This window comes from Felis catus, chromosome A1, assembly GCF_018350175.1.
Source record: "Felis catus isolate Fca126 chromosome A1, F.catus_Fca126_mat1.0, whole genome shotgun sequence".
Classification (NCBI taxonomy): Eukaryota; Metazoa; Chordata; class Mammalia; order Carnivora; family Felidae; genus Felis; species Felis catus.
The window spans coordinates 206091787-206118327 of record NC_058368.1 but is presented as its reverse complement, the minus strand read 5'-3'; the positions used below and the strand labels follow the sequence as shown (position 1 = coordinate 206118327).

General features: G+C 39.4%; 1 protein-coding gene and 1 long non-coding RNA gene across 7 annotated transcripts in view; one reads left to right on the top strand and one right to left on the bottom strand.

The window, feature by feature from the left end:
- The window catches only part of MROH2B (maestro heat like repeat family member 2B), a 71690-nt gene that overhangs the window by 40719 nt on the left and 4430 nt on the right, over positions 1–26541 (bottom strand). For 5 of the 6 annotated variants that reach the window (XM_019811451.3, XM_019811443.3, XM_023238843.2 and 2 more), the window contains 16 exons: positions 25587–25746; positions 24772–24870; positions 21918–22072; positions 18798–18938; positions 18358–18450; positions 18197–18266; positions 16204–16317; positions 15248–15321; positions 12707–12829; positions 11859–11972; positions 9638–9794; positions 9451–9491; positions 8419–8560; positions 7818–7861; positions 5434–5541; positions 1843–1959 (listed from right to left, as the gene is read on the bottom strand). In XM_019811451.3, coding sequence (XP_019667010.2) covers positions 1843–1959; positions 5434–5541; positions 7818–7861; positions 8419–8560; positions 9451–9491; positions 9638–9794; positions 11859–11972; positions 12707–12829; positions 15248–15321; positions 16204–16317; positions 18197–18266; positions 18358–18450; positions 18798–18938; positions 21918–22072; positions 24772–24870; positions 25587–25746 — 1752 coding nt within the window. The remainder of the gene's footprint in view (positions 1–1842; positions 1960–5433; positions 5542–7817; positions 7862–8418; positions 8561–9450; positions 9492–9637; positions 9795–11858; positions 11973–12706; positions 12830–15247; positions 15322–16203; positions 16318–18196; positions 18267–18357; positions 18451–18797; positions 18939–21917; positions 22073–24771; positions 24871–25586; positions 25747–26541) is intronic. The other variant, XM_045037704.1, reaches the window with a different exon arrangement.
- LOC123380157 lies at positions 846–25593 on the top strand. The gene is made up of 3 exons (XR_006585585.1): positions 846–907; positions 6658–6838; positions 24032–25593. It is a non-coding gene; the product is annotated as an uncharacterized LOC123380157 (long non-coding RNA).

Here is a 26541-nt window from a genome sequence, read left to right as displayed (position 1 = left end):
GAAAAGAATTATAAAAGAGAAAAAGGAAAAAGAGAGAGAAAAAAATGGAATAGATGAACCTGCTAACAGACTGAAGTCAGACTGAAATTGCTTCGTTTTCCCCTAGAGTTCAGTCCATGTAGCTCTTTATAGTCCATAGATTGAGCCGGAGGTGAGGTTTGTGTTCTTGAAGAGCGAAGTTGACCCAGTTGGGCTGGCCTCAGTGTAACAGCTCTGCTCTCCTCTAGATGGCGCTGCTAGCCTACTGGGGTGGATTGTTGCGCTGCTCGTCAGTGCGCATGCGCATGCACGGGAGCGGTGAAAAATGGCGCCATCCGCCACCCAGTCTGTTCTCCCGGATCAGCAATTGCGCACTGGTCCTCCGTCTTCAGCTCTCTTCCACTCTCCGCTTTTCCACTCTTCGTGACCAGGTCCCAGGTAGTAACTCTCTCCCGAGCTTTGTCTCAGATGTGGCTGTTTTCCCCAGCCCCTTACTTCCGAAGGACTGCGGCTTTGACCCGCTCTGCCCCTCTGCGGGAGGGTCTCACTGAGCAATGGCCGAATGAGCAGTGGCCGAATTTCGGCTGCACCCAGGAATGCCTGCTGGATGCTGCTGTTGCCGGTGCCCCAAGACTGCGGCCAGGTGCCAGCCTGCCCCCCCAAAAAATCGCGAGACAGTGTAGCCTCAGCATTTCAGGGATCATGGAAAATTGCAACACACATCTGGCACCAGGCTTCACCCTCAACAACCTTGCCTCAGCACCAGCGAAATGTGGCTGCCTTCCAGGGTCTGCTGGGACCAGGTGGCCTCACAGCCTCTACCAAATGTCTTTCCAGCAGTGTAGCCTCTTCTCCCTGTGTGGCCTGAGAACCTCCTGGACCCCACTCTGCTCCTGGGGATTCACCTTTCCCACCAGAGCACCACCAGGTATGGAGCTGTGGAGTTTCAGACTCTGCGCTTTCCCTGTTTATAGTCTTAATGGAATTTAAACCCTCTCCTTTCTCCTTTCTCCCTTTTTAGTTGAGTCCCTGCGCTGTTTCGAATTTTCCACTTTCTCTCCAGCTGCTTTTGGGGAGGGATGCTTTTCCAGTATTCTCCACAGCACCCCCCCCCCCCCGTCTCTGTCCTCCCTCCACACATAAAAGCAGCTTCCTGCCCTCTGAGGCTTCTCTAGACACAAGACCCACAAAAAACTTCCATGCTGTTCCGCCATCATGGCTCCTCCCCCTTTAATCCATTTTGAATTTATTTTTGTGTATGGTATAAGAAAGTGGTCCAGTTTCATTCTTTTGCGTGTTGCTGTCCAGTTTTCCCAAAACCATTTGTTGAAAAAGTATCTTTTTTTTTTCCTATTGGATATTATTTCCTGCTTTGTGGAAGATTAATTGATCATATAATTATTGGTTCATTTCTGGGTTTTCTAGTCTGTTCTGTTGCTCTAGGTGTCTTTTTTGTGCCAGTTACCATACTGTCTTGATCACTACAGATTTGTAATATAACTTGAAGTCTAGAATTTTGATGCTTCCAATTTTGTTTTCCTTTTTCAACATTGCTTCGGCTATTTGGGGTCTTTTTAGTTCCATAAGCGAAGGGGTTTAGGAATACACTTATCATGATGAGCACTACATTGTACACTTGAATACCATCGTATATTAAGTATACTGGAATTAAAGTTTTAAAAATAATGGAACATTGATATTTAAACAGAAAAGCAGAATTTTCTGAAAAAATTCTGTTGGATTATTTTGAATGTGTCCATGGATTCTGGGCAAGTAAGACATTGTCATAAGACCTGTCAGTGGTTGTCTGAATGGAATTAGTTTTTGTCATTATACGAGCAAATTGAGAGAAAGGAGTCCTACCTGCCGCTGATCTCCTAGTTGGTTGGGAGCAATGAGAAATTCCTTAATCTGTGAGCTTACAAAATCTGTATCTTGGCAGGATGCTAAGGTGGTTCCCAAAGCTTTCCAAAGAAATTTCTGGAAAACAAAAGACAACAAGGAACAGAATGTTAATGGTCGGAAAGCAAAACTCCAGTGAAAAGTGGAAAGAGTTTACACAGTTATCCAAAGGACAGAAATTTGGGTTACTTAATGACTACTTACTAAACATGAACTTCAAGTATTATTTCTTCCTGAAAGTGTTTTCCTCCCCACCAGGCTCTGTCCTTACCTGTGCTCTTCTGTACTCCTCTATGCCTTGTGATGTGCCATTATAATACCTTTTTACTCCTTACTGTAATGTTCAATTTTCTTGATTGTCTTTGTGCTCAGAATTTCAGTTCTTGGTAACAGAGGGCCTTATTGATTGCTTTCAGTGCAGTCCCTGGTAGCTAATAAATGCTCAATAAATGCTTTTAAAATACACATGTTCAGTGAAAACTGAGTTATTTAAAGATGATGTCATCAGATATTCTCAACTTTCAAAGTATATTAACTTACTTTATAGTTTAGGAGATTTAATCTATATAGTTTTGAAAATAATACTTTGTAAGCTCTACTATGATCTCTCTCAGGAGTAGGGTGAGTTGTCTAGAGGTGCCGTAGAACGTGTCCAGGGTGAAGGAGAAAATACATACAGAACTTTTACGTACATGGTATACCTTTTAGTAAGGGATTCTGAGTGAATTAGAGAGGGAAACCTCCCAGTGCAAGTTTGGGAGAGCAAGAGAGCATGTGGGACATAATTCTGTGGCTTCCACGTCCCTTTAGTTGATGAGAATGTTGGATTCATTATGCTAGCCCTAACATGGATACTTCTGTAATGTCTAGATGTAGAAAAGACAAGACAGACATGACTTTCTGTTCTTGTTCATTTAGCCATACAAGATTTAGAACTATGGCAGAGGGAAGAGGGTAGCCCAAGAGTGCCTTCTGCACCACAACACATGCCTGAATGTAAATATGTGTATGTGTATGTATGTATACGTGTGTGTGTGTGTGTGTGTGTGTGTACACATATTGATAGATCTATATTATTGTGGAGGTAATATACAAGGAAAAAATTCACAAGAGGAGATACTTGCCATATGGCTAGAAAAATGAAGTCATGAAGTCTTAATTTGTTTTCTAAGACTAAAATTATCTACAGCTATATAATATCATAGGATTGCCTGGGTGGCTCAGTTGGTTAAGGTTCCAACATTGACTCAGGTCATGATCTCATGGTCTGTGAGTTGGAGCCTCGCGTTGGGCTCTGTGCAGACAGCCTGGAATGTGCTTCGGATTCTGTGTCTCCCTCTCTCTCTGCCCCTTCCCTGCTAATGCTCTCTCTCTCTCTCTCTCTCTCTCTCTCTCTCTCTGTCTTTCAAAAAAATAAACAATAATATCAGATTGCCATCTCCTTATTTAAAATTTCCATCTTGTCACATACAGTAGAGAAGACTGGCGAGTTGCAGGTTCATTCTAAGGACTCTGTAGGGTTTGAAGGATTGTAGTGATTGAGGCGTCATTATGGATCAAAAGGAACTTATGGCACTAGAGGGAAGGAAAAACTGGTAGTAACCAATAGAGTTAAATTAGGACATTCAAGAGAAATTGTACAGATCAGTCCAACTAGGGATGAGAGGGCTACGTGAGGTGATAGAACTGGTGGAACAACTGCCTGAGTAAGAATCCAATGATGCAGCACCCCTTGCACTCTTGATTTCCAGGCAAAAGTCCCCCATGATAATAGAACTATAATGAGAAAAACTGTATACCACAGGGGAACAAATATTAATTAGAGCCAAAGCTGCTAGAGTGCATTTAACTCTACCTTGGAGGAAGGACAGGAAGGAGTCTGCAAAAGTCCTATGCTGCAGGAGAAAAATGATATTATGAAGGGGACTTATGTGTAAAGGGTTGGCCTTGATGCCTCCCAATAATATTGACTTATTGCTTCTCTGCTGATGTTGGTCAGATTCAGTGTATTGTGCATTCTTCCTCTGAGACTTGGCAAAGAACCCCAGAAATCAGGGTCTCAGAACTGGGGAAAAATGTGTTCAATTGCAAAAACAGCCAGAACCTTTCCGTCCCACCTCTATCTTGTGACTTGCTTTGACCAATAGAATGTGGCAGAAGTAATAATGTGCCTGTCCAAGAGACTTTGTATACTTCATTACCACAATGATGAGAGCAAGCCTGGGCTGGCCTGCTGGAGGATGGGAGACCACAAGGATCAGAAACTTGTCCTAGTTGAGATCATGACAGACCAGCCAATGCCCAGTATATGCCAGTGAGACTAGTTGATATCAGATGATTGCCCCCTGCCCCCTCCCGTGAGTTCAGCCCAAGCTGTCAATCTGCAAAATTGTAAGCTAAGTAGGAACCTATTATTTTAAGCCACTAGGGGTAGTTTGCTATGCAGCTAAAGCTAATTGGTATACTCTTACTTTCTTGTTGTTAAGTATAATGGCTGAGAGCCATTTAAGCAGCACATTGCTTGAATTGCTCTGTCTACCCATACCACCACTACCTTGGACTCATCTTGTAAGTCTGGAAGCTATCGGACGAATGGTATTACATGAGATGCACAAGTGTAGTTCGTATATGAGAAGATGAGGCATTGCTCACCAAATATTCCTGATGAGTTTGTCTGCAGGCTTGATAGACCAATTTGGAGAATCAGTACTCTCCCAAATTAGAGAATCAATCAGAGGAACTTTGAATATTGCATAGGAGAGTTGGAAGTTGATAATAAATAATTTGTTGGAATAGATACTTACTACTAGAACTGATGACTTAGGAATATCATTAGAAATGATATAACCATAATGATAACCTTGATCTACTTTTTTATGGAGCACAAGTCTTGGGCCTGGCACTTCACTAGGGACTTTATATACTTTATCTCACTGAACCCTTATAACACTACAACCCTCAGAACAGAGTATAACTTTCATTTTAGATGACTATCCTGAGGCTCCAGAGAGGTTAAGTAATTTACCTAAAGTTACACCAGTAGTAAGTAGCAGAAGCTGGAATGAATCCCTTTTGAAATGGATGACTACAACTCAAAGGGTTAGGTAGAAGCCATCTGGGAATAGAGGAAGGAAAGATCTAGTCTTTAAGCATTCTTTTAGTTCTAAGTTTTTGTTAAATTGTAGTAGATGGTTTCTTGTGGCCTGCCTCACAAAACTGGCCCAAAGGACACCAATACATAAGCTGACATCAAATCAGTACTGGGACAGGGACTACTATTTTCCTTCATTACCTATTTTTCTTCCTTCTTTAAAACAGAACACCTGAATTTCAGCTAGGTACATATTTATCTCAAAGGCATTGTACTACTCAGTTTTCCTTGCAGTAGGTGCAGTCCTATGAATAATTTTTGGTCCAATTCATGGTGAAGAGAAGATAGCATTTTTCCAGTAATTTATCCCTCTTTTTGGTGGTAGTACAGACAAATTGGAAGTTAAACAGCCATTTTAGGTTATAAAGTAGGAAGTAAAGTCCCTTAGTTGAAAAACCAACCTTCTCAAGGGAGGTGTTGCTGTAACTGTTCATTTGCTGGTTGAAATCTCGACTCAATTGAATGGTCCAGGCTATGTCACTGATCTTCCATAAAGATTCTTTGAGCAACTGTTGCAGGAAGTGGAAGTTAGATATGAACACAACTAGTTAATGTACTTTCTTGGTACTTTTTGTTACCTTAGTTTTTCAAAGAATAGATACATATTGAATGAGATTATTCATTTTCCCATTCAAAAAGTTGGTCATTTTGGAAGTTTTCCTCTTATTTTATTAAAGATTATTTATTTATTTATTTATTTATTTATTTATTATTATTATTATTTTTTTGGAATGTCTGCACCCAATGTGGGGCTCAAACTCAGAACCCTGTGATCAAGAGTTGCACATTCCTCAGACTGAGCCAGCCAGGCCCCCCCTCTTATTTTATCTTATTTATTTATTTATTAAAAAAAATTTTTTTACATTTATTCAATTCTGAGAGACAGAGAGAGATGGAGCGCAAGCGGGGGAGGGGCAGAGAGAGAGGGAGACACAGAATCTGAAGCAGGCTCCAGGCTTTGAGTTGTCAGCACAGAGCCTGATGCCGGGCTCTAACTCACAGATCGGGAGATCATGACCTGAGCTGAAGTCAGACGCTTAACCGACTGCGCCACCCAGGCACCCCTCTTAGTTTATTTTAATAGCCATATTCTGTTATGTTCTGAATTCCCTTTAAGAACAAGTTACACAGAATGTGGAAGCAACTCCATGTAAATGCCGTCCTTTTTCCTCTTAATAAAAATTGCTGAAAGGATTAAAATAGAAACTAATCCATTCCGAAACTTAAAGTTAACATTTTAAAGTTTTAATCAGATTTGGAAAACTCCATTTGTCAATGTTAGTTTGTTTTATTATATACTAAGAGAAAGGGACATTTTTTGAATAAAGAATTAAAATGTCTTGAAGGACCAATTAAATGTACAAGTACATTTTGCTAACTTCAACTCTAATAACTAAATATTCCTGGTTTCACCAATTGTTCTGAGCCAGGGCCTCAATCAGTCATCTGAACCCATGCCCTTCTTCATTGAACAATACATAAAATTGTGTTTTTGTCTTTTTGGAGAACAAAGTCCATTGAAATTTCTAAAGTTAATTATTTCTCCTGTGTTTTCCCTACTTTAAGCTTAGAAAAGAACATTTAATTTCAAAACCAATGAAGATTTCTATGTATTTTCTTAATAGGAACTCATTCAGTGAGTGGGTCCTTTGATGAGAAGAAATTAAACAGCCTTGGAAGTCTAAGAGAAGAAGGCACAGGCAAGCAGTTTGGGAAGAAGAAGACTAAATGGAAGCACACCCAAGACTGGAAGAGGGAAAAGAATATTCTCGAGGCTTCCCTCTGGAAAAAGAACCTTCTCTCCTAGTAAGAAAAGTTACTTTAAAATGGTAGTGGGGGGGGGGGGGGGAATAAGGCAGGAATTTTGAGAGAGAGAAGGGGGAAGATAAAAGAAGCATGAATTTAGGAGAGGTAGATCCTAGATTTAAGGACCAGGAGAATAGAGTATTTGCTTTCAAATCTCATACCGGATAAGAATCCCTTGTGGGAGTCTTTAAAACATGGAGTTCTCAAGAACCAGTCTTAGAGATTCTGATTCTGGAAGGGGCAGTGATGGCACATGGAGGTGATGTGGAAAGGTCACTAAAACTTGACATTTTTAAGAAGCCATAGTTAATTTCTATGTAGGTGGGTTATGAACGGAGACCCTGCTTGATTAAAAGCTTCCTACCCACAAACCCCTTGACCTCCTGTAGGCTCTTGAAATCAGAATCCTCTCTGTAGAGCCAATAACCAACTCCTACCTCCAATTTACCATTTGGGGGATTTGGCACTGTCTGTGGCACTGTTCAGTTCCAAAGGTCCAACAAATTTATAGCTAAGAGATTTTTTTCTGGAAAAATGGTGTAATGTGGCTTTCTGATTTTTAGAAATCAGGAAAAATATGGTGAGAAACAGAAAGAGGAAGAAACAGTTACATTTAGAAGCATAGAAGTGGAAATTATGTCGATTTGTGTTTCTTTATATAAACAGTAAAAGAATGCAATTATAAGGAGAGGAAAAACTGAAAATTAGAATAGATTTAAGAAAGACACAAATATTTGTAAGTGATATCTTCAAAAACTATCTGAAACTCTTAAATCAAAGATTTAAGATTATTGTTCAAATTATGGTGATACAAAGACTGTACTTCTGAAGTGATCACTTCTAACATTCTAGTCCTCTTGTTAAGGAAAGGAAATGTTGTTTGCTGTCCTTTGGTATCCAGATCTTTGTAGTGAAGATGGGTAACTCTAGAGGATTTCATCACCCCATCATGAACTATTAGTCTAGAAGCTACCCTTACCTGAAGCAGCATGGTTTCCCATAGCACGATGCTAGTGTTCTTTCCTAGAAATAGAAATTGATGCAATAAACTGCAAAACAAAGGTCAGGACTCTGTTTCTCCCTTGCCAGGTCCCCAGTGGATGCTGGAGCCCCATTTCAAGCTTTACACAGGATGGTTATTTCAGATGTAATTTACTATGTTGCCAACTTTAAGTGCTAGTCAGGTGGGCAGAAAGTCTTCAATCCATGATAAGAATTTAGGCTTTTTGCTACTTTCAACAGTCACTACTGAAGTGACCATATTTTAATATTATAACATAAATAGTAATAACTTTTTAGGACAATACCAAAAAGGAGTTTCTCTAAATATAAGGAAAAGACCAGAGTGAAAGTAAGAGTTCCTGTTAAGAATGTTACCCCCAGATCCTCCTGTAGTACAAGTATTTGGTACAGAAATAGAACATAAGGAGTCAAGGAAAAAATGTAGCTGTCTACCTTTCATATCAAGTTCATTGTTTTAACTGCCTAGAATGAGCACTAATGGTTTTAGACAGAGAAGTGGTGCCTTTTTCTTTGCGTTCTTGCCTCGTTGGATAAAGACCTGATCCCAATGCTTGTACCTTCCAGAGGCTGCAGGAGCTCAGGTAAGCGTGCTTTCCATAGGTCTACCAATTTTGGGTGAATTATCTCAGGCAATATCTTCAGAAGTCCTATTGCACCAGCGCCACATAATTTCCCTAAACTGGCAAGCATAGATATTACCTGAAAAAATGGAAGATAAAAGGCAAATCAAATTGAGGTATATTTAAAAGTCCTACTTGCCTTTTCTATTTATCACTATCCTGGATTCCCTTGATTCCTACGGTAGACAATCTTAACAAATCATCAGTCTGTTCTTACTTATTTTAGAGCAAAGCTAATACTTAGACAATACTCTCCAATTTTTATCTGAGGATAAAGGTGAAAAAATATATAGAAACCATCAACCAAAAATAAATGGAGGGTACCAACACTTAGATATATTTATTAATTAAGGGCCTGTAGAAATGGTATTTGAGCAAATGATACATATGGGGGAAAAAGGAAATCTAAATAATAGGTTTAGATTTAAGTTCCCCAATCTATGGGGGAAAGAAGGAAATCTAAATAATAGATGTGGAGTTTGTTTGAATGGTACTTAGGGATCAAATTCAGTCTATGCTTATTTTAAAATAATAAATTAAGTTTAACAAGCATTTCAGAGTGAGAAGATAATCTTGCCAGCAATCTTAATGAGTGTCATTAGCAGAACATTTATTATGCCTTTCTAGTGTTTCTTTTGGTTTGGAGTTGCTGCGTAATTTTTATTAACATTTATTTAGAACTGAATGATCTATGCGGTGTCTGGGTGACTCAGTCCATTAAGCGTCTGACTTCAGCTCAGGTCATGATCTCACGGTTTGTGGGTTCAAGCCCCACATCGGGCTCTGTGCTGACAGCTCAGAGCCTGGAGCCTGCTTTGGATTCGGTGTCTCCCTCTCTCTCTGCCCTCCCCACCCCCACACTCTGTCTCTCTCTGTCTCTTAAAAATAAATAAACGTTAAAATAAAAAGAACTCAATGATCTATATTGGCTTAAATTTAACCAGCATTAGTTATTTGTAACTCACTCACCAGAAGCCTGGCCAGTAGCTGTTGTGGTGAAGGAAGTTTCACTAGAAAGAGAAAGCGATTTTCATTATTGCTGTGGCAGCTAGAAAAATTCAGATTGGAATTGGGTGTATGGTCAAGGTACTGCAGCCTTTCTGGAAATGAACATCTCATAAGAGAAGTGTTTTGCTTTGTTTTTGAATGTACGCACCAGCTCCTGTAGAGATGACAAGTGCTGTTGACTCCTGTGCATTATTCTTCTTCCTTTCCTCTGCCATAATCAAGCTTCTGATGATATTAAACAGGTAGTCCAAAGTTCCTGTGTATTCTGCAGGTACTACAAAAGTCAGGATTCTTGGCCATAGCACCTGTGGAAACAAGGCACAAGACAAGGATTGCCTGTTCTTTTCCATGATTTCTCCTTGGTCCTCACTCTTGTGTTGCCCCCTGATTTAGAGTAGGTTCTCTCACTTGCTATTTTTTTTTTTTTTTTTTTTGCTCTTCAGGCCAAATCAAAATGAAGTCATTATATAAAATCTCTGCACAGCACATTCATTTTCAGGTGCTAGTTGTAGTGAGTGTTACTCAGCATTTCTGCATGGGTTTGCTGCTGGAATTTGGGGCAGGACAATCCTTCATCGTGAAGATGAGTTCTACAAAATGCAGGAAGTCTAGCATCCCTGGGCTCCACTCACCAGGTGCCACAAAGCCTCTTATCAATGTGACAACCCCAAAAAAGTTGTATACATCCCCAAACTCAAAGACTGGAATGGACTGCTCTGAGAGAGGATGATTGGGCACAGACAGTGAATGGGCTGCTGCTACTGTTTGTGCTCCAGGTGCTGACCTTCTTGCTCTGAAATTCTGGAACACCTGTTTCTATAGTCAGTCTGTTTCATGTTCTCTGGAAAACTCCCTTGCCCTGGTGGAAACCTAGGTGTCAACATGGACTCTTCCTTTTGTCTTGTCACCCAGACTTAATCACCAAGCCCTGTCCTTTTATCATTATAAGATCTTCCATGCCCCTGCATATCTCTTTCCTTCTCTCATGACTCTGCTACTATTCCTGTTAAGTTGGAGCTGATCTCAAGCTCCCTCTTTTTGCTCTTAATCTATTCTTATGTAAATACGCTAATCTCTTAAAGTTATCATTTAAAAAATTTTTAATGTAGGGGCGCCTGGGTGGCTCAGTCGGTTAAGCGTCTGACTTCGGCTCAGGTCATGATCTAGCGGTCTGTGAGTTCGAGCCCTGCGTTGGGCTCTGTGCGGACAGCTCAAAGCCTGGAGCCTGTTTCAGATTCTGTGTCTCCCTCTCTCTCTGACCCTCCCCTACTCATGCTCTGTCTCTGTCTCAAAAATAAATACACATTAAGAAAAAAAAAATTTTTTTTAAATTGTTAATGTTTATTTACTTTTGAGAGAGAGAGACAGAGAGACAGAGCATGAGTAGTGGAGGGACAGGAAGACACAGAATCTGAAAAAGGGTCCAGGCTCTGAGCTGTCAGTACAGAGCCCAGTGTGGGGCCTGAACCCACGAACTACGAGATTATGACCTGAGCTGAAGTCAGATGCTCAAACAACTGAGCCACCCAGGTGCCCCTAAAGTTATCATTTTAAATGTTTAGCTTTTGTTTCAAATTTTGAATGGCTATCCAACACAAGGTAGGGATTTGGCATTTCAGGCCCACAAGAGTATGGTCCGAGACTTCTTTTCATCATTTATCTTTAGATTGAAATGTTTCAAACTTTAGTATGCATCAGAAATATTGGTACTTATTTGCATGCAGATTCATGGGCCCCTTGCTCAGAACGTTGATTCAGTAGGTCTGGGGTATGGAGATCTGCATTTTAAAGAAATATTTTAGATAATCCAAGAACTACATCTTAAAATGCCATCCTAGATGAAACTCTGATCCATTTAAATTGGTCTGTTGATTTTCTCCTGTCTGTGCTATGCATTTCTAGTCAGTTAATCCTTTCTCAGGTTATTTTTGCTTAGGGAAAATACAGCTTCTGAGGCTTAGTCCCCTTAAGGTGCAGATTATTTTTAACCCTCAGGTGAAGTCTGAGAATACGTGCTTTCAACACCTTCCCAGATGAATGGGAAAAGGTTAGCCATTCACTGAATCAATATCTCCACACATCACTTACTGTTATGTCTAGATATGTTAGGGGAAGAAGGGAAACAATATATTAAGATGCTTGTAAACTCTCATTGGCTATCCAGATATAAGAGATCACGAATTAATTCAACACCTGTTTTTGAGAAACTACCATGTTTTGGGCACTGAGCATGGTAATGCACTTCCTCTAATGAGAGCATCAAAAAGCTAATGACACATGAAGGACAAATTCTTGTCTTTACTCCTAAATGGGCAGAGCTTCAGAAAGATGATCAAAGTAACTGTCAGTGGTGACAAAAGACCCCTTACCTGGGGCATGCCAATGACCAGTGGGTCTAGGGTTTTTAAGACCTCAAGGCTTAGTTCCCGAACAGATTTCTCTCCCTTTTCATCCTCATGGGAATTAGGTTTCATTGGTTTTTCCTTCAAGAAAGATGAAACAGGTGACTTGTTAATAGTCCCTCCTGCTGATCCCCTCTGACCTTACTTGGATGCGTTCTCAGACTCTGGGGTGGAGGATGTAGTCACTCAAATTAAGGGGCTCAAGGAACCCAGCAATCTTGGTCTTCAGTGTCTAATTTCTGTTTTAAAGTGTTCCTTGGAGGAATGGGTTAGAACACACTGCTGGATAAAGCAAAAAAGCAAAAATTGTGAGGATCCTTGAACTGCAGATGTTCTCTCTCTCCCGCAGGCCTTTGCCATTTTCTCTGGGGCAAAATTTTCAAAGACACTTCTTCCTAGTGGAGTGGACTGTAATTTCAGCTGTCGTGGTCTTACTAAGATCACAGAGCTCTTACCCACATGGTCTTCAGGAAGTCAACCCCAGTGCAGCAAGAGTGGATGTGTCTTGTTTTCTCGGAAGTAATTCATTTTCTCTACCCCTGTCCCAAGCCTTTGAGGAAAGGTTGTCTCCTCCTTAGGGAAAACCATAGTTTCACCTACCTGGGGTTTATCATAAGTTGAAAGTGGTATCAGTGAAAGAAAACTGAGGAGAACACTAAAGGCTGAAAAATCTTTCAATGAAAGTGATAAGATTGAAATATAACTTCTAAATCAGTCATTGAATTGAACCTCAGCCATTAAAAAACAAACAAACCAGTTGAGTCAACTGTCCTGGTTACAGTGTAGCTTTCAAAACCGCACCCTCTTCATCATACCAGATTCTTGTTGGACATGGCAAACTGGGAGAAGATGTAATCAATCAGTGGCCATCCTTCCCTGGCTTCGATGTAGCATTTTTCACACATGGTTTGGATAAGGAGGAGAGTGGAATTCCTTACCTAGAATCATAAAAATGTATTTGCAACATTCTTCTACATTGGGCAGAATATAAATTTAGCTTCTGTCCTTTAACTTCCATGGATTATTTAGTGGGAACCTTTCCAAAAAGGAGTATAAGTTGAATGATGGTACTATAAATAGATGGAAGAGGAAGTAAGCTATAGTTTATGATTTAAGGGGTTACAGGAAAGCATCTCTTTCTTTTTTTAAGTGTTTATTTATTTATTTTGAGAGACAGTGCGTGAGCGGGGGAGAGGCAAAGAGAGAGGGAGAGAGAGAATCCCAAGCAGGCTCTGTGCTGTCAGCACATAGCCTGACTTGGGGCTTGATGTCATGAAACATGAGATCGTGACCAGAGCTGAGATCAAAAGTGGGATGGATGCTTAGCTGGCTGAGCCACCCAGGCACCCCTTTTTTGTTTTCTGCTTTTTTTTTTAATGTTTGGGGAAAGCTCTCTACAGCCAAAATCTTTCTCCCTAGTTCCCAAAACATATCCTCTATTACTGTAGATGATGAAATTTTGGTACTGTGGGCTAAAAAAAGCACTGCCTTGCTTTTAAAATCCTCAGTGAAAGATAGCAAGTTGAACTACAGATCTACAATCTTTTACCTACAATTTCAAAACCCAAATAACGCTGGAAACTGGAATTCTGTTTCTTGAGTTTGGAACTAACTCATTTGGTGGCAAAACCCAACTGAACTGTTTTAAAACTATAGTCTTTACTTATTCAATGTAGTGTGAATATGCATATGTTTTCTTGCAGAGATATTAATGAGTTTGTGACTCCTGTCACAGAAATGTTTTTCTGAAATCAGGAAGGTTGTGAATTCTGAAATATATCTGGCCTCAGGGATTAGAACAAGGGATTATGAACCTGTATTACAATGTTTAAATAATTAGTTTTGCTTATTGGATTGCTTCCCTGAGGAATGAAAGCTCAGATCTAATTCTTTACTGAATGGGTGTTTTAATGGAGAGTTGGAAAAAAAGAATAATTTTGAATAAGGAGTTAGGCCACATGGTAGCAATTAGCAATTAGCATAAAGGTACTAGTAGTCTACCTAAGTGAGAAAAAAAAGTTACAAATTTTCTATTTTTGCCTGGGGAGCTGGACTTCCTTAAAGTTTCTGTCCTCTTTTATTCTACCCTAAACTCTTTTAGTACTTTTTCAATTGGCTTGGCCACTTACTGGACAAGGTTTTTTATATGTAATCACTCCACTGTTTATTAACTATTTATTATTATTATTTTTTTGTTGTTTCAATTAAAAATTATTTTTAATGTTTATTCATTTTTGAGAGAGAGAGACAGAGTGCAAGCAGGGGAGGGGCAGAGAGAGAGGGAGACACATAATATGAAGCAGGCTTCAGGCTCTGAGCTGTCAGCAGAGAGCCCAGCACAAGGCTTGAACCCATGAACTAAAAGATCATGACCTGAGCGGAAGTCAGATACTTAATTGACTGAGCCACCCAGATGCTCCTCAATTTTTAATTTAAATTCTAGTTAGTTAACATGTAGTGTAATATTGGTTTCAGGAATAAAATTTAGTGATTCATCACTTACATGTAACACCCAGTGCTCATCCCAACAAGTGACCTCCTTAATCCCCATCACACATTTAGCCCATTTCCCCACCCACCCCCACTTCAGCCCTCAATTTGTTCTCTATAGTTAACAGCCTGTTTCCTTCTTTCCCTTATGTTCATCCGTTTTGTTTCTAAAATTCTATATATGAGTGAAATAATATGGCATTTGTCTTTCTCTGACTGACTTATTTCGCTTAACATAATTTTTGTTATTTACTGCATAGCTTTTGTTATAATCATTGTAGACCAAAGCCTCTTAGGGGAATTTTCTTATTTTCATTGGTTTCTGTATAGGACTTTGATCCAAACAAAATATGGTTTTAATTTAAAAAATACAATAATTTCTAGTTCTTATATTTGTTTCAGTACAAGTTATATATCTTTTCTGATATGGAATGCTTTAATCAAATAATCAGGAAATATTGCACAATCTACTATGTTCAAGACTTGCTGTAGGTGCTTCCTAGTTGGAAAATAGGGTATCTAAACTAAAATTAAAAAAAAAAAACAGGTTTAGGGGTTATTATTTTTTTGGAGGAAGATATGTTATTTTTATAATTAACAATTTTAAAACTATTTGAAGAGCATAGCTCTGTGATGCTCTAGGCAAAAATCTTTTTTTATACTAATAAGCCCTTGAACTGAGTGTACTTTAGAATTTACCTTGATATAGTTTATCTTTCAGGGAAAGATGGAATTCTACTAAAAATAGAATTCATCACTGAGCTCTTTACAAAGCAATCTCATAAGTAGATTTTTAAAGAATCAAAACCATTTCATTAATTCATTAAAACATCATCAAAAATCAAAGTCCCCATTAATTCTCTTACTTTTATACTGAGGTCGCCCATGACAACTTTGACTGTTCTTTCAATTGAAGTGATATAATCCCTCAATTTGGGCTCTGAAAGACAGGGAGAGAAATTAAGAGACTGGGTTCAGTAGGAGTACAGTATGTTCTAGGACTGATGAAAACCTATTAGACTTATGGCACATAACTGCAAAGTCTTTTGTCCATAACATTTCATGTTATTCAGTTTTCTCTTACTCTCTTCTTTTCCAATTTTTAAAAGATGTTAATTGCTCTCTTTGCTCCCTATTGTATTTGGTTTCATCTTGTTTAAAATGTTAGGTTCCAAAGTGGACTCAATATATCATGCCCAATGGATTAGCTTTAAATTTTGTGAGACTATGTTTCTTGTCTGCTGATTCTTCAGTAAATCCCAGGGTTAGCTTAATTTTTAAAAATATTATAATGTAATATAATTCATATTGTATTGAATCCAAGATATCATCAACTTTATGAGACATCATTATTTTATATTGTACCAAAAAACCCCTTATAGTGGCCGATTATAATTAAAGATGGTATCAATTATGAGACACACTCCAATATCATGAAAGTATGTGCTTCTTGGCATTAATGAAATATGATATTTCATTAAATTCTGCTCTTTTCTAAATGTACTAATCTCTAGAATATTGTGCATTCCTCCCACCTGCTCTCTATTTATTGGGCCACTTAACTAGCTTACTAGACCTTTTAAATTCTAATTCTACTTGTCCTTCTCCCCTAGGTATATCTCTAAATATCATGAAAGAAGAGAGGTGATTGAAAATGCCTGTTTAAACTTAGTAGATTGTAGATGACAGAGAAGACAGAGTTTCACTTGAATGTGATCCTCTGTAAACACCCCAAAGACATAGAATAGAGTTAGAGAATGCACAGGCTTCAGTTTTCTTCTTGGCACAAGATAAACCACTGTGACCTCGTCCCTTTGCTTACCCTCAGCATTGATAGCCGATCTTAACAAAGTCAAGATTCCCGTTCGAAAGGTTTCATTATTGTTTCTCAATTGTTCATCAAAAAATTCCATCAGGTCTGCAGGGTTGGAATGGGCTGAAGGTTGAAGAAATGCTGGTCACAGAACTCATTTTCACCTTAGGTAAAATACTTGCAAATGGGAAAGGGGGGATTCCATGAAGATTGTCACTCTTTGGTTGGTAATTAGATCTTATGATATTGGTGCATCTTTAGCAACACAGAATTAGGCAGTTTGGTCACTAAGAGAGATTTATATACTTAGGTCCACATCGGTTCATGCCTGTGAATATGACTTTATTTGGAAATGAGGTTTTTTACAATGGAATCAAATTAAGATAAGGTTACTAGGGTTGGCCCTAATTCAATATGAGAGGAGGAAAGGAGAGGAGACAGGGGGAGAATGCCTTATGAACATGGAGGCAAAGGTCGGATTGATGCTTCACTAGTTGTGGAACTAGAGAGCTACATGAGTAAGGCAGGAAGCAGGGAAGAGAGAGAAGGCCTGATGTGAGTAGAGCAGTTTAGGTTCACACTTATCAGAGATAAGGTGAAACAGTTAATTACATCGAGCATAGAACAGAGGAAAGAATAAAAACAGAGGGATCAATCAGGAAAGACCTAGGATAAAATAGAAAGGTATGTAGTGAAGTAATAGAAATGACATTTTTGGGGGAGGGAGGATGTCTGGGAGGTATGGGATTGCTCTTGTCCTTACTTCTTAGGGTCTGTGTTAGAACAGAGTTTGTATACTGACTCTGAGAGCTTTGTGCTCCCTCTACCACTCGTTCCTGTTATTCTAACCAGGCAACAAGTGGTATTGTGATGTGAAAGCAAGAAGGAAAGGGAAAGAGTAAAGGGAGAGAGAGAGAGAGAGAGAAGGAATAGGTACTAAGAGATAACCAGGGAGAAAAAAAGCATGACTTTGGGTTTGACACAGTTTCAAATAAACTCAAATACCAAGAAAAAAAAGCATTTTGTATCCCTAGGATTACCAATTCACCCTTGTTTGCCTGGAAATAAATTCATGCATATGTGGTCAATTAATTTTTGACAAAGGAGCCAAAAAATATATCAGGGAAAGGATAGACTCTTCAATAAATTGTGTTGGAAAAACTGGACAGCCACATGTCAAAGAATGAAACTGGATCCTTACCTTATACCATATACAAAGATCAAATTAAAAAAAGTGACATGAGGGGCACCTGGGTGGCTCCGTCAGTTAAGCGTCCGACTTCGGCTCAGGTCATGCTCTCGCGGTCCTTGAGTTCGAGCCCCGCGTCGGGCTCTGTGCTGACAGCTCAGAGCCTGGAGCCTGTTTCAGATTCTGTGTCTCCCTCTGTCTCTGACCCTCCCCTGTTCATGCTCTCTCTCTCTCTGTCTCAAAAATAAATAAATGTCAAAAAAAATAAAAAAAAAAAGTGACATGAATGTAAGACCTGAAACCATAAAGCTCCTGGAAGAAAACATAGGTGGTAAGCTCCTTGACAATGGTCTTAGAATGATCTTTTTGGATTTGACACCAAAAGCAACAAAGGCAAAAATAAATAAGCAGAACTATACCAAGCCAAAAATCTTCTGCTCAGCAGAAAAAAAATAAATTAACAAAATGAAAAAGCAATATATGGGATGGGAAAAGTATTTGCCAACCATATATCTGGAAAGGGGTTAATCCCCACAGTATGTCTGGAAATTTTCTGGTTTTAGAACTAGAAGTAAAGGACTTCTGGGGAAACCAGAGTAATTGATTCCCCTACCTGTTGTGCTTCTCTTGGGAATGGGTAGGATAGGGAGAGGCACAGAATACTGTGAGTTTGAAGGAATGTTTTTGTGTGTGTGTGTGTGTGTGTGTGTGTGTGTGAAATAACTAATGTGATAGTTTGCACACCCTTCATCATTGTTGTCATCATCACTGGGAAACATTTTTATTGAAAACCCTCTGGATGCTGGGTCCTACCTAGAATGAGGAAGCAGCTTGAAGCTTCAATTTCATTTTCCTTCACTGGAGGCTCTGAAACTCTGCACACCTGAATGAGAAAGAAGAACCAGGAGGGAGATGTTAACAACAGAAAACCAGTGAAAGTGAAACAATCAGATCTGACAGCAGGGTTTTCTTACCTGGTGGAGTAAATTGATAAAGATGGTTTTTCTCAAGCCCTTTGGAAGGGCAGCATCATAAAGGACCACCGCGGTCAGTATTTGTTTTAGACTCTAGAATGAAAGCTCTCAAACGTTAGTTGGAGGCTGCCTGTGAAGCAGCAGCACAGGATGTGGAAGACAATTATGTTTTGTGAGGCAAACCCATCACCTTCCTGCAGTTACCAGTTTTCTTTAGTGATTCGTGCCTCAGCAGCTTGAAAAGAAAATTCTTAATCTCTTTTTGGAGATTCCATCACCCAGCTATGCCAACCTCTTCTCTACCTCCTATTCCTCAAAAAATATTTAAGTTCAGCTGCCCAAACCAGTATTTCAGTTCCCTTGGACCTCTTGGGATTTACTGTCTTTCAGGATGGTTGCCAGTAGACTCTGAATCGGTTCCTTTAGGGCGTGGCTCTTACCTGAGTGACGTGGAAATCAATCTCTTTGTCTTTATACTGCTTCAGGAGCCAGGGTACCTGGTCCAGGGCATATTCGCAGAGGTCTTCCCGATGAAGTAGCAGGCTCACCGTGGGGCCATGCGCCTTAACAATGGCCAAAGTCTGCAGAGGCAGCAAACAAATACCGTTTCTAATATTTCACTATGTTTTTTGTACATTTCTCAGAATATCAGGGGCTTTAGACAACCCCCAAAAACTTTCCTCACTGTTTTCAACCAAGAAAGATTCCTTCAAAAAATGGTTAGGTTAAGATCATTGCACGAGGCAATTATATTTATATTTGTATTTATAGCTATATCTACACCTATATCTATACTATTACTCATTTTAGTATTTTCCCTGTCTCCCTATGTCTTTCTTAAGAAAAGAGTTCTTGGGGTGTCTGGGTGGCTCAGTCGGTTGAGCGTCGGACTTCGGCTCAGGTCATGATCTCGCGGTTGACGAGTTGGAGCCCTGCGTGGGGCTCTGTGCTGATAGCTCAGAGCCTGGAGCCTGCTTTGGATTCTATGTCTCCCTTTCTCTCTGCCCCTCCCCTGTTCATGCTCTGTCTCTCTCTGTCTCAAAAATAAATATAACCATTAAAAAAAGAAAAGAAAAGATTTCTTAAACCTTTCTCTAATGGTCACTTTCTTTCAATATGCTAACAGATTTAAAATTTCCCTCATATTTATTTTTTAAATGTTTTTATTTATTTTTGAGACAGACAGAGACAGAACATGAACAGGGGAGAGGCAGAGAGAGAAGGAGACACAGAATCTGAAGCAGGCTCCAGGCTCCGAGCTGTCAGCACAGAGCCTTACACGAGGCTCGAAGTCACGAACTGTGAGATCATGACCTGAGCTGAAGTTGGGTGCCCAACCGACTGAGCCACCCAGGCGCCCCAAATTTCCCTCATGTTTAAAAAGTTTCTTTGACTCCGTATTACTTAGACCCCGATTCTGTTTCTTTCCTTAAAAAAGTGGAAATGCTGAATCAGTAAATTCTACTCCTGAAACCAATATTACACTATATGTTAATTAACTAGAATTTAAATAAAAACTTGAAACAAACAAGCAAAAAAAGCAAAGCTCTCTGGGGCGCCTGGGTGGCGCAGTCGGTTAAGCATCTGACTTCAGCCAGGTCACGATCTCGCGGTCCGTGAGTTCGAGCCCCGCGTCAGGCTCTGGGCTGATGGCTCGGAGCCTGGAGCCTGTTTCCGATTCTGTGTCTCCCTCTCTCTCTGCCCCTCCCCCGTTCATGCTCTGTCTCTCTCTGTCCCCAAAAAAAAAAAAAAAAAAAAAAGCAAAGCTCTCTGAAAGAGAGGTCTACATTTGCTATCTCCACTTCTCACTTCTCATTTATTCCTCAATCCATTATAATCTGGCTTCTATTGACACAAAAAATGAACATGTATAAAATATAAGTGTAAATAGGTTGATTATAAAAGTTTAGAAATCACAAAAGTTATGATGAAGAAGAAAACACAGTATTCACATTGCTAATAGTATCTATAGTACCCATGACCATACACTGTTTGGTGTATTTTAATATGATTTTTATTTATTTGAAATTTTTTCTATACTTTCTCCATACATTTTAATTTTTTAAAAAATTAGTGTTATTCTTTATAGTTCTACATTCTGCTTTTTCTATCTAATATTATATGATGAATTTTTTTCTGCCTGCTAAGTTTTGTCATACAGCAAAGCATCGCAAAACTTAGTGGCTCATAATAACAACCATTTATTTCACCCAACTGTGTGTCAGCTGGACAATTCTTTTAAGGAATTGGACATTTCCAAGCAATGGACACTTTTCAAGATTATTCTTACTTGAGCACTGGAATAATACTCCATAGATCTCCCTTTGCTTCTTGAAAATTATTCCTTGCTTAGAACCCTTTCAAAGGTCTCTCATTTCCTATTAAAAAAAAGTCCAAGCTCCTGTGTAGCATTCAAGGCCCTTCATTGTATGGCCAAGACCACCTATCTAGTTTCATTTATTTCTGCCCCTTTATATTCCCCTTTCTCTTCTCCCCTTCTCTTTCTCCCACTGGGCTCACTCAAGTGTGCATGTTATCTCATCTCAGCCTATGCTTCAGTGAGTTTTATTGCCTCTTTAGGGAATGCATCTTGCCTGCAGTGAATGTCTTTATAGGCTGCAAGCTCAGTTTCAATGTCATGGCCTTTCCAGTACTCACCACAGGAGTTAAGTGCTTCTCTCTCTGTGTTCCCTTATTACTTTTGTGTACCTTCTAGTCACTTGTCTAACTCTTTCTGTGGGAAGCTAGGAAAGTGCTTGGCAAATTTGTATTGAATTTTGATTTTCAGGTGCCCTAAAGAGAAGACTTCTACAGGATATTTTAAAAGTTCCATGTTTGCTAATGATTTAACTACCCCAGCATGTTAAAAAAATAAATGCTTTGGTAGCTTAAAGTATAGAAAAGAAAGTGAACTAGAGAAGGCTATGTGTTGCATCTTTTATAATATAGCAATAAAGGACCTAAAAAGGATTCAATTTATACTACATTTAAAAATTATACCAATTAAGCAAGATAAGCAAGGGATTATATGTGAATGCACTTTGTTACCTATGTCTGTGCAAGACATTACAATATTTTGAAGCAGTTATGAACATTCTTTAGATGTTATTTTATTTCATGGTCATCTTCATAGACATAGGAAATTTCTGTGGCCTGTTTTTCTCAGTCAATGGCTCATCCCAAATATGGGTTATGGGTTATATAAGGCATGAAATAACTAACTTTATGTATATTTTACTCATTTTCAGTTATTTATTGTTCTTTCCGTACATTGGAATGTCGGTTCCATGAGAGTGGTGATTTTGGTCTGTTTAATCCCTGCTGTATCTCCAGAATTTGGAACAGTGTCTGGCATATCATGGGGACTCAATAAATATTAGTTCAGGAATGAATAAACAGTGATTTGAAACAGGAAAAACAAAATATTTGATAAACCTGATAAATCACAACTCATAGCATTCCAAAACAACTGAGACTCATTATCACGTCAGAAAGAATGGAGCAAGTTCAACCAGCATGGACAGAGAGCTAGCTTGAGACATGTTGAGGCCGCCACTCACTTGCACGGGTGAGGTAATGGGGGCCCACTTCTCCATTATATACCGGAACAGCATGAAGATCTTGTCAGATAGTCGGTTGGCGTCCAATCTGGGATAGGGGAAGTCTCTCCAGTGGTTGACATACTTGTAAATGGCCTTGCTGAACTTCTCAAGGGCTGCATTTTAAAAACAACCACAGACTGAGAAAAATTTAAAGATGGGAGGGACCGTAAAATAATTTGAGAAGAGTGCACTGATGATTAGCAAATGTGTAATAATTTCTGTAAAATGTTATGACTGTACCAAATAAACATATAAAAAGTGTTCAGCCACATTAGTGAAATGCAAATTAAAACCATAATGAGATATTGCAACAGACCATCCAGAATTGCTAAAATTTCAGACAATTTCAAATGTTGGTAAGACTAAGGTGCAGTTGGTATTTTCACATACTGCCTGGGGTGGGGGGGCGTGGAGCATGAATTGATACAAACATTTTAGAAAGCTGTTTTACGCGATCTACCAAAGTTGAATATGTGTTCTTCATGACCCAGAAATTCCACTCCTAATTATATAGTCATTAGCTACACAAGTATATAGGAACTAAAAAACTTATACAAGAATGTTCATATTCACTTTTTTTTTTTAGTAATAGCCTCAAACAGGAAACAGTTTAAATATCTGCCAACAGGTAGGATGGAAAAATTGTAGTACAGGCACGTAATAGTATAGAGAAATGAACACGGACTATAGTTTCAAACAACATCATGTAGGATCTCAAAAATAGACAAAACTAATCTATGGTTGTCAGGGTTGTGGTTACCCTTGGAGAGGATGAAGATGGTGATGATTGGGAGAAAAGATGAGGCAGTTTCTGGGGTACTAGTAATGTCCTGCTTCTTAACCTGAGTGGCGGTCAAATGAGTAAGTTCATTTTGTGACAACTCATCAACCTGTACACTTCTGATTTCTGTATTTTTCCATGTGTCTGTTTCCCTTCAATAAAATTAAAAAAATGTTGGGCCTGCAAAAATATTTGCACCACCAACCTATACATACTTACATCAACTGCATTAAATAATAGTTTTTGTTCCTTCAGCCCTCATGTTTCACTAGATGAAAAAGAAAATTCATAGTTTACTCCTTAACAATACCTCACATGCAAAGAATACTCTGGAAACATCCTGAGTATCTTAGAGCTGGCCATTAACTGGCTAATTCACTTTCTCTTCAAACTGATAATCTCCTGCTATGCTTTGTCATAATCTTGTGTGTGTGTGTGTGTGTGTGTGTGTGTGTGTATGTGTGTGTATGTATGTTTGTGTTGCACTGGCCTATAAACAACATGAGAGAAAGGATGTCTTATCTATTGATGGTATCTGAAACAACAAGCACGATGTCTGCTTATTGGCTGATTGGTTGAATGAAGAGCTAGATGAGTGGATGGATTACTACAAAACTTTATACTTGTTCTGTAGTGGCAGTCAGGCAAAATCTGCTTTAGGACCAAAGGGTTCTAGATAACTTTATAACAGAAAGACAGAGAATCCCTTATTCAATGCCATGATGATTTCTAATTTTATTTCCTTTTCCCTGTTGGTTGTTGATGTTGTAGGTAGAAATGCTATTACAGACACCAAAGTTTATTTGCAAGAACACAATGTTAGCTGTGATAGTAAGTAAGGAAATTAAAGGAATTGAAAAGTGGGCTAATCTAGTGTAATTGCTCAAGTCATTGAGCCAGACTGTCACAATTCAAATCCTGGCTCTGCCGCATACTAGCTGTGACTGCAGGCAAACAGTTAACCTTTCTACGTCTCAATTTTCTCATCTGTGAAATGGAGGAAAAATGTTACTTACCTAATAGGTTGTTGTAAGGTTAAAGGAAACAATAATCTTAAAATACCCAAGGCAGTACTCAGGCACATAGAAAATTCTCAGTATGTATCAGATACAAATGTTGCCTTCATTGAGGACAAAACAAGAAGAAATTGACAAAACAACTGAAAAGACTTGGTTGATAGGTAAAGATGACATTCCTGACAGCATGGGCTTTTAAATATTACAAAACAGTAGTGTTGGGGGTGTCAGAGGTGAGAGGAATCTTAGTAATCACTTTACTTGACATGTTTCAGGTGAAAATGAGATTGAAAGAGGGCAGAGTCACCTGATGGTTCAGTGGATGATCAGAGAGAAGAGTCCAGGTCTCCAGACTCCTCCAAGAAGCCCCTCACTGTGCTGGAAATGTTTTTTCCTAGGAATTCCGGGGCATGTTCTTCTTTGTAGACTCTTGATTACTGTAGATGTATTTTAGTTTTGGGGGGAGAGGGGGTTTGTGACCCATAGTTTGTTTACCTATTTTCCTTAATTTTATGATTGTTTGTATTTTTGATTAGTTTGCTTACTTAGCATTACTACAATACTGTGTTATAAGGAAATGCCAAAATTTAGCCTGCTGCTAAGAGCTGGTGAGCTCCTAGAACCATTGTGGGGAAAGTGATGGAACTAAAGAAGGAGGCTAGAAATGGAGGCCTTTCAGGGCAGTGGAAAGAGTATAGACTGGGTGGTCACATAGACATGAATGCTACCTCTCCATCTCATTGACGGTCACCACTTTAAGGAGATTGCTTAATTTCTATGACCCTCAGTTCCTCATCTGTAAAATGGGGTAATAGTACTTACCTTGCTTTGAGGATGGAGAGAGATAGAATTATAATTGCAGTGAGGATTGAGAGAGAAATTTCCATGGGGTAGGCACTCAATAAATGGTAGCTATTATTGTTAGAAAGAACAGAACAAGAGTGAAAGGAAAAATAAAGCATTTGCTCAATTTATAGTGTGGTCTTCACAAAAAGGGAACCATAGGGATACCCACCAATACAGAAAACTCCCTTCATCCTTTCCTCTTCGGCCAGCCTGAGCATGGTTTGCATGGTGAGCAGGGTCATCATCATGAAGGGAATACTCTGGGACACTGCCAAGAGGGGCACAAGAGGAGAAAAGCATTAACCCCCCACACTGGGATGTTCTGTGACTCTTCATGTCAGCATTTCAAGGCTGCATGGGGGACACAGATGAGGTGCAGCGGGAAGATATCCGCCTCTATCCCTCTCTTGCCATAATGCCTGTCTGTAGTTAGAGAATCAAGGAGTGGTCGGTTTAAAATAAGGTGCAAGCTATAAAGTCACCTGTACCTGTTTTTTGGTAGCAGTTGCTTATTTGGATAATTATTTTATTAATGTCCATCTCTCCCATCAGAAATTTCCTGCATCCCCAGGGCCTAGCACAGGTAATAGGCTCTCAATAAATAAGTAAACAAGCAAACAAATACATATCTGTCAAGTAAAATGGTGTAGAAAAAAAAATCATAACAAACCCTTAGTTCATGTAAATGTCCAGTGGTTTGTGGAACGTGCCTCGCAGAAAAAGGGCTTTTGCAAAAACAAAGCCAGATGAAAGGGATGGTGAGGGTGGGAGGGAGTCCAGCCAAATCCAGGGCAGCATGGACTCATGGTGAGTCAGCAGGCTCATCTATGCTCAGAAACAGCTGCCTAAATCCTGCTATTGATATTCTTTAGCACAGCAGAAGGGAGGTATGTTCTCCTTTCTGTTGTTTGCACCCATTTGGTTTTAGACAATTAGTCAGGGTAGTTGTTTCCCAGGAAAATGTGGCGGTTATTTCCTCCATACCGTAGCTTGTTGCCAGTTCAGCCAAAGCAAGCACAATGAATTCATTTGGTAGCTCCAGTATCCTGAAGTTACTTTGGACTTCATACATCACAGAGTTGAAATCATGTGCAGCAAGAGACACCAAAACCTCACCTGCCAGCATTCTGGTTTCTCTGAGGATCTGAGCAAGAAAAGGAAAATAACGATAACAACTAGAGAAAGAGCAGAGTGAGTTTGCAGAGAGGTAACACTCTAGCTAATATTACGAGTTCCCCTGGCTTTGGGATAGAGAGAACAGGCTGTTACTCTCCCAGCGGGGGCAGTGGGGGGGGGGGGGGAAGCCCCTAGAGTAGGGGTCAGTATTTATTTTTTTTAAAGAGAGGAGCACGAGCACGGAAAAGGGGCAGAAAGAAAGAGAGAGAGTATCTTAAGCAGGCTCCATGCTCAGCGTGGAGACCGGTGAAGGGCTTGATCCCATATGTCCCTGGGATCATGACCTGAGCCCAAATCAAGAGTCAGAAGCTCAACCAACTGAGCCACCCAGGCACCTCCAGATGTAATTTTAATGAATGTTTAAAACCATGTTTTAATAAGGTTCTTGTAAATATGAGGTCAATATATGTTTTCTTGCTAATTAGCCAGGCACTATGAACCTAGGATTTATGTTTTGTGTTTAAGTGATGAATCACTACAGTTGAAAGACTGAAGGGAATGGTGGAAGGGAAATGGGGCCAGGAGTCTAGAGTTTGAGGTTTTAGTATTGTCCTGATCCAGTTATCATTGATAGTGGAGATATTTGGAGGGACTTCTGCTTTTGGTAATGCTCAACTAGGTAAATTTGATGAACTCTCCTGCTGAGGAAAATAAAAAGAGCCGGACAAGATATTAAAAAATATACTCATAAAAACATCACAACAAAGGGTAGAATGAATTACTAAATTAAGATCTGGAAAAGATTGGCAATCTGGAGAGATAA